Here is a 12,620-nt window from a genome sequence, read left to right as displayed (position 1 = left end):
GCGTAGGCTTCCTGGTGGAGAGGACTAGTGCCTGTGTTCTGGTGGATGAGGCTGGATCTTGTCTTTCTGGTGGGAAGGTCCACGTCTGTTGGTGTGTTTTGGGGTGTCTGTGGACTTATGATTTTAGGCAGCCTCTCTGCTAATGTGTGGGGTTGTGTTCCTGTCTTGCTAGTTGTTTGGCATAGGATGTCCAGCACTGTAGCTTGCTGGTCATTGAGTGAAGCTGGGTGCTGGTGTTGAGATAGAGATCTCTGGGAGATTTTCGCCGTTTGATATTATGTGGAGCTGGGAGGTCTCTTGTGGACCAGTGTCTTGAAGTTGGCTCTCCGACCTCAGAGGCACAGCACTGACTCCTGGCTGCAGTACCAAGAATCTTTCATCCACACGGCTCAGAATAAAAGGGAGAAAAAGTAGAAAGAAAGAATTAGTAGAAGTAGAAAGAAAGAAAGAAAGAAAGAAGGGAGGGAGGGAGGGAGGAAGGAAGGAAGGAAGGAGGGAGGGAAGGAAAGTACGAAAGAAGATAAAGTAAAATAAAATAAAGATAAAATATAATAAAGTTATTAAAATGAAAAAATAATTATTAAGAAAAAAAACACAAAAAATAAAAACGGACGGATAGAACCCGAGGATAAATGGTGGAAGCAAAGCTATACAGAATAAATCTTGCTGTCAAAGTCCAAGTCCTCAATTTGGGATGATTCTTTGTGTATTCATGTATTCCACAGACATCAAGTTGATTGCGGAGCTTTAATCCGCTGCTTCTGAGGCTGCTGGGGGAGATTTCCCTTTCTCTTCTTTGTTCTCACAGCTCCTGGGGGCTCAGCTTTGCATTTGGCCCCGCCTCTGCGTGTAGGTCGCCGGAGGGCGTCTGTTCTTCGCTCAGACAGGACGGGGTTAAAGCAGCCGCTGATTCGGGGTCTCTGGCTCACTCAGGCCGGGGGGAGGGAGGGGCACGGAGTGCGGGGCGGGCCTGCGGCGGCAGAGGCCGGCGTGACGTTGCACCAGCCTGATGCGCGCCGTGCGATCTCCTGGGGAAGCTGTCCCTGAATCCCGGGACCCTGGCAGTGGCGGGCTGCACAGGCTCCCTGGAAGGGAGGTGGGGATGGTAACCTGTGCTCGCACACAGGCTTCTTGGTGGAGGCAGCAGCAGCCTTAGCGCCTTAGCCTGTCTCTGGGGTCCGCGCTTTTAGCCGCGGCTCGCGCCCGTCTCTGGAGCTCCTTTAAGCAGCGCTCTTAATCCCCTCTCCTCGCGCACCAGGAAACAAAGAGGGAAGAAAAAGTCTCTTGCCTCTTTGGCAGGTCCAGACTTTTCTCCGGACTCCCTCCCAGTTAACCATGGCGCACTAGCCCCCTTCAGGCTGTGTCCACGTCGCCAACCCCAGTCCTCTCCCGGCGCTCCGACCGAAGCCCGAGCCTCAACTCCCAGCCCCGCCCGCCCCGGCGGGTGAGCAGACAAGCCTCTCGGCCTGGTGAGTGCCGGTCGGCCCTGATCCTCTGGTGCGGGAATCTCTCCGCTTTGCTCTCCGCACCCCTGTTGCTGCGCTCTCCTCCGCGGCTCCGAAGCTTCCCCCCTCCGCCACCCGCAGTCTCCGCCCGAGAAGGGGCTTCCTACTGGGTGAAAACCTTTCCTCCTTCACGGCTCCCTCCCACTGGTGCAGGTCCCGTCCCTATTCTTTTGTCTGTGTTTTTTCTTTTGCCGTACCCAGGTACGTGGGGAGTTTCTTGCCTTTTGGGAGGTCTGAGGTCTTCTGCCAGCGTTCAGTAGGTGTTCTGTAGGAGTTGTTCCACGTGTAGATGTAATTCTGGTGTGTCTGTGGGGAGGATGGTGATCTCCGCGTCTTACTCTTCCGCCATCTTCCCGGAAGCCTCCTGCCTGTAATTTCTAATGAGACATTTTCTCTAAGTAGATCCCGCCATAATCATTGGAGTTTGGGGCTGACAAGATGTTAAGAGAATCAGAAGCACCTTGCTTTTAAAACCACATCTTTGATGAAGGTAAAATGTGTTCTCATCCCACAGGAAGTGTTCCTTTTCACATGAAATCCTCCAGGATGATGAGTTCTAATCCTGAGGAAGACCCTCTGGACACGTTTCTCCAGTATATTGAGGATATGGGGATGAAGGCCTACGACGGATTGGTTATTCAGAATGCATCGGACATTGCGCGAGAAAATGATCGCTTGAGAAATGAAACAAACCTGGCCTACTTGAAGGAAAAGAATGAAAAACGCCGAAGACAAGAAGAAGCAATAAAACGGTACGTATAAATGAAAGTGTTCTGAGTTTTGCACACCTCAGGGTATCTGTGAGTTCTGCAGAGGCTGTGATGCTGTCCCCTGGTCAAGAAGGGGTTTGTCAAAGTTAGACTTGAGGAGACAAAGTGAAAGTGTCTCCTCAACTGTGATGAAAACACAACGCAGCCTACTGACAGGACACTTGCCTTAGTTAACAAAAGTTGTTTACTTTTGTGTCGTGAGTATGGAGACGCAGACGGGGTGGGGAAAGAATTCAGTTTCCTCTAAATAAAAGTTCATACTGAAAAATCTCTCGATAAAAGATTAAGGGAACACAGACTTTAATATTTAATGAAAATCCCTATGTTTAATGGTCTTTGTATCATCCTTATAAGAGAGTTCACCATCTTTCTAGATTATGAAAAGACTTGTCAGTAATTATAATTATGTGAGTTTCTGAAGTGGAATACTCAGTGTGTGCCCTCTGTGTAGAATTCTGTGGCTATTACATCTCTTGTCTGGTACTGAGTGCCCCAGGTTTGTTCAAATGAAATGACTTTTATGCTGCAAAACTTACCTGCTACAAGCAAATGAGCCCTGATTGCAGCCTCCAAATGGAGGCTAAGTTCCCTAGCGTGCTGAGACCAAAGTAAGGATACATATCTTTTGATTTTTCCAAAAAATGTTACAATATTTTCTGAGTGTATGTGTTGCGGGGTTACAGGTAGAGATATGTGTTTGATGGAGTCCTGTTTCTTCAATGGAGTCCATTTACTAAGTGCAAAGAGACAGAATTTAGGAAATGAATCCATCAGTTGCCTGGATAACTGAATGGTAATAATAAGCTATTTTGATAGCCAGTTGGTGGATTTTTCATCTAATCTGGAATTAATCCTTTTGCTTACTCTCTGTGAACATTATGATATGAAGGAAAAGAACATATTCTTTTGAGGTAAACTATTGATTCTTATAAAGAAGCTAGGTAAGGATTCACTATTCCAATCATTTAATGGCAAACAACTCTGTACGAGAGGGTGGGAAGGAAGAGAGAGAGAAAGAGGGCGAGAGATTTGGAAATTTTGTACAAGATTGGTTGAAAGAGTGTCATCTTTTTTCTCTGGACTATTCAAATGGAAATCTATTCTATTACCAGGTATACAAAGATTTGTAAAATGGCATGCTTGATAAACATATTCATAATTGCAGATGTTATTCTGAGATATGTTATTTTTTTATTTCTACCTAATTTTAGTTGGTATCACAGGTTCCTTTCTAGGATGCACTAAGTGCCCTTTCTTAGAACAACTTTTTTTTTTTTCTGCTAATTACCTCTGATGAACTTCTTTTTTTTTTAACCAAGATGTATTTTTTTATACATTTATTTATTTTATTTATTTATTTTTGACTGCATTGGGTCTTCGGGCAAGCGGGCTACTCTTCGTTGCGGTGCCCACGGGCTTCTCATTGCTGTGGCTTCTCTCGTTGCGGAGCACTGGCTCTAGAGCACAGGCTCAGTAGTTGTGGCATGTGGGCTTAGTTGCTCCGAGGCATTTGGGATCTTCCCAGACCAGGGGTCGAACACGTGTCCTCTGCACTGGCAGGCAGATCCTTAACCACTGCACCACCAGGGAAGCCCTGAACTTCTATATGTATGTAAACATTTTAATTTACTTTTGTGAGTCTAAGGTTTCAGAAACTGAGAACAAAAAAGGTTATCCTACGTGATTTCTAAAATAACTTCATCTCTAAAATCTAAAGTTTCCCAATCTTGCCATTAAACATAATTCACTCTTTTCTCTAAGCATAGAGACAAAATTATTTGCTGAATAGTTCTATTAGATTGTACAGAGCACCCCAGGGTGCTTATCACTGTATTATTAGCTTCTGTGTTTCATCAACAACCTCAGAAAGTTTCTGTCTAAAGATCCATAGATATTAAGAAAGTAAAAATGACTCATTTTAAGTGGTCAAGTGTTCAAAGGGGCATTACCAACAATTCCAAGGAGTCAAAAGTCCAGGGGACAGGGGCTGGAATTTAGGTAGGTGGAGACACAGCAAAACCCTGTCATTGCATGGTAAATGAGGTCCAGGAAATTCAGTTAAGGAGACTTTGTGTTAGTTCTGCTACATTAACAAAGCAATATTTTCTAGAATTACATTACAAACATAAAGATAGTTCAGATCACACATTGAATTGAAAAAGTCCCAAACGATCTGGACAATTTTGCTTCCACATCACACTGTCAACACAATATAAAACTGTAGTCTAGCCCTGCTTAAGAACAGAGTAAGGGCAAGAGAAGTCACCCACCCTGTGTGTGTGTGTTGGGGGGGAGGTGTATGTTTAATCAATGTCGATGTCTTGTTTGAAACAGTTCTTCTGAGTATGAGTGTTCTTTCTTGTATCAAATAAGTAAAGATTCAAAGAGGGGGGAAGAAAAGGTACTTGTCAGTTTTATTTTTTAATAAATTTATTTATTTATTGGCTGTGTTGAGTCTTCGTTGCTGCATGCTGGCTTTCCCTAGTTGCAGAGAGCGGGGGCCACTCTTTGTTGTGGTGCGTGGGTTTCTCATTGTGGTGAGCACGGGCCCCAGGTGCGCGGGCCTCCGCAGTTGTGGCATACGGGCTCAGTAGTTGTGGCTCCGGGCTCTAGAGCACAGGCTCAGTAGTTATGGTGCACGGGCCTAGTTGCTCCGTGGCATGTGGGATGTGGGATCTTCCTGGACCAGGGCTCGAACCCATGTCCCTCGCATTGGCAGGCAGATTCTTAACCACTGTGCCACCAGGGAAATCCCTACTTGTCAGTTTTAAGTTAGCAGTTTATCTTTCTATAATCAGATTAGGAGGCAAATGAAGAACCCACTGGTAGCAGGAAGAAACAAGAGCCTTCTAGGATCTGGCATTTGAGGAGATAGATATTCAGTTACTGTGCACTTTCATTGTTTCCATGGCAGGACATAAGCCAGAGACGTGGGAGTAGGTATGCCTGAAGCCAGTTTACTCTTAAGGTTCCATAGCAATATTGCTTGTAAGGCTCTTGTTGCCACAGTAGTTGGTGTTACCCACAGGAGAGTTATAAATGTGTGTACTTTATGTCTCAGTGACCTAGTGACGGTGGCATTTTAGATGATGAGGCTATTCAGAATTTGTCAGTAGATGTGGGTAGAGTTGAAGAATAAACCAACTTCCCAGGCATGGGGACACCAACTAGAGGTCAGCAGACTGCTAGGTCATAGTAAAGTGAGCTGATGTTCAAGTTGAATTCTGACCCCACCCATGAAATAAGGGGTCAGGCATAGAGGCTTTAATCCTGGAAGCAAGAAATGATGGTGAACCTGTGAGCTAGATAGGGCATCTCTCACCTGAGGTCAAGGTGATTAGAGACAATGAGCAAGTAATGCACACAATATGTGACATGGTTGATGATGTTCAAGTTACAATGTAAGTTTCATGAGCAGAATGACTCTGTAGATACAGTTCTTAGAACAGGATCTGAAGCCAACTTATTGTTCAATAAACAACTTGCTGTTAAGTATATTCATTCATTGGTGAAATATTTATTGAAACCTTACTAAGTGCCAGGAAATGTTCTAGACCTTTATGAGACAGCAATGAACAGAACAAAGTTCCTGGTTATAAAAGAATTATATTCTGAGAGAAGGGTGAAAGAGAGGCAACATGAAAGAAATAAGTATAAATAAATATATATGATAGGTGGTAATAAATTTTTACACTATAAAATAAAGCAGGGTGAGGGCAATCAGAATAGAGGCCAGGGAAGACCTCTGAAATCCAACAACAGCTGAGCAGAGACATTAGACGTTGCGAGCCTGTTGCCAGAGACAGGAGCCACATGGCTGTCTGGGGAAGAGAATTCTCGACAGAAGAAACAGCAAGTTTGATGTGTTCCGAGAAGGGAAGGTGTCATGTGGTGACCAAGCAAAGATGGAAGGGGTCTAAGTTCGACTGGTAGTGGGGCCACCAGGTAATGTAGAGCATTATAAGTTCATGTTTTACTCTAAAAGAAAAAAAAAATATTCATTGAAGATTTCTTGAGCAGAGGTATGGCATACCCTAAACTGCCCTTTTTAACAAGGATTACTCTGGTTTTTATGTGTTGAACAGATGGACAGGGCATAGTTGGATGCAGGGAATTCAGAGAGAAAGCTTTTGTAGTAATTCAAGTGAGAGATGATGGTAGTTTAGACCAGGGTGGTACTAGTAAATGTGGTATAAAATGCTAAAATTTGGGGCACCAGTAAAATTTTCTAATTGATGAGACATAGAAGTTGAATAAGAGAAAGGAATTGAAGATGGCTCTCAAGTTTGTCTCATTGCTGTTCTGGTTTTGTTGTTGTTATGTTATGTTTCGTTTTTCCTGAAACAACTAGAAGAATGCTGCATCCACTTAATGAAATGGTAAAGACTAAAACAGGGAGTAAATTTAGTTTAAATGGTGGGGGAATGGGAGTTCAGCTTTCATAAGCCAGTGCTGGGAGCTCTTTTAGATATTCAAGTGGAGAATTCTGGATAGGCAGTTGGATCCAGGGCTCATGGTGGAGATCAAAACTGGAGGTTTTAATATGAGAGTCATAGATTTTTTAGTCACGAGCCTGGTTGAGGATCCCTAGGACCTAAAATTAGATAGAGAGGATAAAAGCACATAGGACTGTTCCTTGGGACACCTAATTGTTTACATGACAGGAACAGTAGAAGAATCCAGTAAGAACAGCTAGTGGGATAAGAGAAGAATCACCAAGGTGGGTGTTGCCTCAGAGTGAAATGACAAAAGTGATTAAAGAAGAGAGAGAGATTTTACTGGTAGATCAAATATATTGAATCCTGAGGATTGAATAATGCCTTTTACTACATTGGTGTTGTTGACAAGAACAGTTTTGGTGGAGGTCTGGGGACAAAACGCAGTGGAGTCATGTTCACAAGAGGATACAAAAAGAGGAATTGAAACAAGGAAGAGAGGAATAGAGAACTATTTTAGGAACTTTCGAGGTTAAACAAAATTCACAAATATGGAGAGTAGTTGAAGGGGGAAGAGAGGTCTATAGTGTTCTGTTTTTCTGGTTTTTCCCTTTAGGCAGAGCGAAAACTAGCTTATCTGAAATGCTGATATGAAAGATTGCAGTAGAAAGGGAAATGTTAACAACTTAAGAGAGGGAAGGAAAAATTGCTGTGATTATGTCCTTGAGTAGGTGGGAAGGGATGGGATCTCATGTATTTCAGATAGGAATGTTCAGCCACAATGTACAGGTGACTGAGCGATGAATGAATGGATGACTAATTCTGTATGACGGTCCCAAACCTGGCTCCTCAAACACCATTTTATTATTGTGCCATAGGTATCACACACGCTAGGAACTGAAAGATGTAGTATGTATCTTGCTACCGGTAACTCCTCCCCACTCTTTCCTACACTCTTTCCCCCAAATGTTTTCTGGAATCCTAATTTAAAGTGCAAATATCTTTGGAAGAGAAAAAATACTAGTAAAATCTCCTAAATTTTGAGACTTCTCAGATGACTTTCTTTTTTGTTTATTTTTTGTTGAGGTTGTTTTTTATTGAAGTATAGTTGATTTACAATGTTTCAGGTGTACAGCAAAATGAATATATATATATATATATATATAATTTTTCAGATTCTTTTCCTTTATACATTATTACAAAATACTGAATATAGTTCTCTGTGCTCTACAGTAGGTCCTTGTTGTTTATCTATTTTATACATAGTAGTGTGTATCTGTTAATCCCGAATTCCTAATTTATCCCTCCCCTCCTTTCCCCTTTAGCAACTATAAGTTTGTTTTCAGTCTGTGAGTCTGTTTCTGTTTTGCAAATAAGTTCATTTGTAGCATTCTTTTTTTTAGATTCCACATATAAGTGATATCATAGGATATTTACTTCACTTAGTATTATGATCTCTAGGTCCATCCATGTTGCCCAGATGACTTTCTTTTACAAAAGCAGGGCCCATGCACAGTGTGAGGACATACACAGAAGTCTCTGGATGTTGTCTTGGGAAGAGTTGGAGAGAGAAAACATGAAAGGAGCCAAAAGTGTCATGATTGGGCAGCAGGAGGAGACTAAAGTCTTCCCTGACTTGGGGTGGGGCTATAGCTGCAGATAGCTCAAGTTATTCCATCTCAGTACCCGTTGAAATGTTCAAATTTAATTTTTATTTTGTTCATATGGTGACCAGTATTCTGAGATTCTGACAATTTAAAAGTATAATAAATCTTAAATATTATATAGAATATCCTCACAGTTCAGTTTTAGAATTACTTCAACAACGTTCTTAATAGGAAGTGTATTTTTAAAATTTGTGAATATTTCCTAGCAAGATTCTGGTCACACAGGAATTCTGAGTTCCAGAGAGGGCGACCAAAGCAGAATACCCACATCTAAATTTCACACATAATTTAATACTTTTAACATGCAATTTATGTCAAGTTGTAGAGGAAATTCAACATGACATTAATGAACACAGTCTAATCAATTAAAATTCTTTATCATGTCTGCCGAATGCCTTCTTTAATATATACTATGATTTAATATATAGGATATAAATGCTGAAAAATCTAAAGATGGAGCATGTTTGACCTTGAAAAGGCATTGATGATAATTCTCTGTGAAATATGCCAGTTGCAATTTCAGAACTGTGCAGACTGCCAGGGATTGCTTAAAAAATGGAAATAGGATTTCATATGATTGACCTTCTAGATCACATGTGTGCTAAAATGCCTTTTGTGTTGAAGCTGGGAAGCTTAAAACACTGAGCTCTTAGAAAAGGAATATCCTCATCACATTCTCAGTGTTCTAAGTCACTTAAGCTTTCTGAGCCCAATTCCTTATTTTTAAACTAACTTGAGTCCTTTGTCACTACTAACTTTCTTGTACCTTCACTTCCATTTCTCAAATGGGATTTTACTGAAAAGTCTTATTGGGTGAAACATTTCAAATAAATAAAAAGTGATACTGTTCGTTAGTACTTTTCTTAACAGCCCCAAATAACATTTGGTGAGAAAGAATGAGAGAGATAGACTCAAAGGCGAAAAGTTAATGGAGAATGAAAAAATATTTCAGTAGCTCATCATTTCTGCTATTTTAAATTCTAATGGTTTTCTGCAGGCACTGTTAAATGAGATTTTATTTTTTATTAAAAAGCCTATTAGAAAACAAACATGCAAAACCTACAGTTTCAAACGAGTGAGATCACTTGAGATGGGTTACAAAACCCTAGTTTGTCATGTGTGTGGGTGAAGAGGGATGTTTAAGACGGAGATGATACGTATGTTGAACATTGACACACATAGGCACTAGCCATTAAGAAGGAGGCAACTGACCAATGAGAACAGTCTGGTTACAAACAACCTGTAAGGCAGTACCTGTGTGTACCTGTGAACATATGTCTGCTTTGGGGATTCACTCTTTACAGGAAACATCTTGTTCAGGACATCTAGTAAGAATATTCACTGAGGAAGAGGGGCATAAAAGATCATCTGGTATACCAAACGATGCATGCTTAGGTTTGAGGCTTCCTTCCCTTCATGTGAATTTTTCTATCTGGATTCTGGAGCTAGTCCCTGCATTGTCTCATTTTACTATTAGCCACAGTATTTTGACAACAATATAGGACATATCCCTTAAATAAAAAGCAACAAGAAAATGTGCTCCCAGTACATGCCTTTCTGAGTACTTTTTCTATTGTAGAAAGGGGTTGAATTTTTTTTCTAATAAAACAAATGCTACATTAGTGAAATTCTCCCAAACATTGCAAGTCCGCAAGACAGCTCTGGACTTTAGCAAAGTGGTTCTGACACAAAGGACTACTTAAGCTGATTAGGAATGTCTCTATTCCCTGTGGATGCCCTCAAGGGATCTATATGAGGTTATATTTCCTGTTTAAAAGTGACAGTCAGAAATGGAATTAGATTAGTTACAGCTCCTTTAAAAAAATACATGCATTTGTATATTAGGATATATACTTGGAAGTTATTTAAATTTGAAGGTTTCAGTATCTCTGTTAGTCAAAGAGAAACAAAGCACCAGGAAAGTTCATCCTTTAGACGATACAGAAAAAAAAAGTAAAAATTAAAAAAAAATTGCTTTCCCTTTACTAAAGCATTGTTACTTAAAAAAAGCAAACGATTCTGATACCGAAGTTTAGAATTGGTTAATATTTTAAATGATTACCCAAAGACATAATTACATTGAGAGCTCTTACTAGAGAAATGTTAACAGTTACATAAATCCTATTTAGATAGTTATGGCTTCTGGAGTCATACTCATGATTTGTGACAGACTTTATGGAAATAGGGAGCATTTACTGAAGTACATTTTAGCGAGCGATATATCCATTCAGTGCAACGTGAATAGCTACTTTGGTCATGAATAGGTAATCTCACTGGGTTTGATTTAATTGCAGGTATGTAGAAAAATGAAATACTCTATTTGTGTATGAAAATGGATGTTCATTTTGTTCAGGTGAAGTGAGGACCATTAAATGAAACAGGGTTCAGAAACTTTCAGAAATGCTCTACAGCTAGCTTAGAATATTTAGAAATACTCTACAGCCAGCTCTATCTCCTATGCTTAAAGCATAGGGAACAAACCCCCAAAGCCCTCAGCCATACTCCTATCTAGAATGAAACCCAAATCTGCAGCGTGTCAGGGTCTTGCTGGAATGAATCAGCTGATCTGATCTGATGTGAATTTCTGACCTAATTTTGCTGTAGGACTCAGGGCTCAGGCAGAGGAAACAAGGTTAATGTGTTGATAAGGGGGTGAGATTAAACAGCAGAGAGTATCTTAATAACCCTCTCTAATTTCAGCTTCCTCTTCTGTTTGTGATTAATTCCAATCACTTTTCTATTAATCATTTCAGAGGACCACGAGATGCTTTGCTTATTTTTTTGTTGTTGCTAAAATTGTGCATCCAGATTTCTTTTTTCAAAGCTAAATAAGATATCCAGACACTGGAATAATTTTCTCTAGAATACCAAATGCATGGGGAGATTTTTATTCATAGGACCATACGATTAGAGGAGAGAATTCAATAATTTGCCTTGTTCATCCCTCACTGCTCTATATTGAGCCAGAAGCCAAATCGACAAGGCTGATCCTAAATGAATTGATTTATTTAAAATGTTCTATTTTTTTTAGCGCTGGAGGGGAAATTTAATATTAATGAGCATATATCTAATGATACCACTTATGCTCATTAATATTAACTTTCCGCACTTAGCCTAAGGACACCACATTTGTCCATTTTGGCTGTTGTGCCAGTTCACTTTATAAGTCAAAATGGTGTCTGTCCTGCTGGGCTCCTGTTTTCCGTAAGGGTCGCCACAGTCTTAAGAGGATTTATACAAACATCAGCATTCCTCTGTTTACAATTCACATTACATCTGTATTTGTAATAGATGTGATTTTAGGTTTTTCACTCCATCACCTGCCAAGGCAATTGGAAAGGTCCCTCACGTTAAGAGGGACCTTTAATGGCTCGTGTTAAAGTAAGCCTTTATTCTTCTCACATACCTTTCTGAGAGCTATTTGTACTTCTGGTTGTTTCAACTTTAATTACATCTGGGACCTAGCACTCACTTTACATTTTAAGAAGTTCAGTGTCTATTCTGTATCTGAAATAAATAGACAGATGTTGGCAAGAGGAGGGGCTTTTTAGAGCACAATCCCACGTGAGACTGTCAGTCAGCCTGAGAATTAAGCTCTTCTTACGCTGAGGAAATCACAGTAAGAGTGAACCTTCCAAACAGCCAAACCTGTGGCGACCTGAATCACTGAAAAGAACCCATTGGAAAATTTAAGGTACTCTTTCTTTCAGAAGTAGTGTTAAATATTTAGAGATGGTTATAGATTAATGAGGCAATAGTTTTTAGTCTAGGGCTGTTTCTTTATACTCTTCAGCCTGTCAGAGGATATTCTCAATCTTTAAGTAAGCATGGTCTTTGGAAAAGGTTTAAAAACCCAGATAAGGAAAATAAATTATTATTGAGCAAGGGTATGAGTCAGGGGATTTTTTTTTTTAGCTACTAAAAATGCGATATAGCTTAGAGAACATGTCTAATGTAACAAATGATATGGCTAGAGCAGAGGCTGAGCATGTTAATAGAATAGCTTGAAGGCTTCTGTCCAACTTTGACATAGCCTGAAGAAAACATCTTCATTATAAATGTATGGATCACCTTGAAATTAGCTTGAATCATGAATTGATAGACGGAAAATCAAGCCCCTCTCCCAAAATGAATCTCTGCGTGAAACACATGCCTCTAGAGTTATTCTCAATAACATTCATATTTGGAAATAGAGGACAGAATATTCATGTCCATGCTAGAATATGAATATAACTAGCCTGC

General features: G+C 40.4%; 1 protein-coding gene across 1 annotated transcript in view; it reads left to right on the top strand.

Moving 5' to 3' along the window:
- The first annotated feature begins 2,036 nt into the window (after positions 1-2,036).
- The window catches only part of NYAP2 (neuronal tyrosine-phosphorylated phosphoinositide-3-kinase adaptor 2), a 247,373-nt gene continuing 236,789 nt past the window's right edge, over positions 2,037-12,620 (top strand). Inside the window, exon 1 of the mRNA XM_032638255.1 lies at positions 2,037-2,257. Coding sequence (XP_032494146.1) covers positions 2,037-2,257 — 221 coding nt within the window. The remainder of the gene's footprint in view (positions 2,258-12,620) is intronic.

Source organism: Phocoena sinus, chromosome 7, assembly GCF_008692025.1.
Source record: "Phocoena sinus isolate mPhoSin1 chromosome 7, mPhoSin1.pri, whole genome shotgun sequence".
NCBI classification, from domain to species: domain Eukaryota; kingdom Metazoa; phylum Chordata; class Mammalia; order Artiodactyla; family Phocoenidae; genus Phocoena; species Phocoena sinus.
Note: the sequence above shows the minus strand (reverse complement) of the source record. Positions and strands in the feature narration are given on the sequence as shown.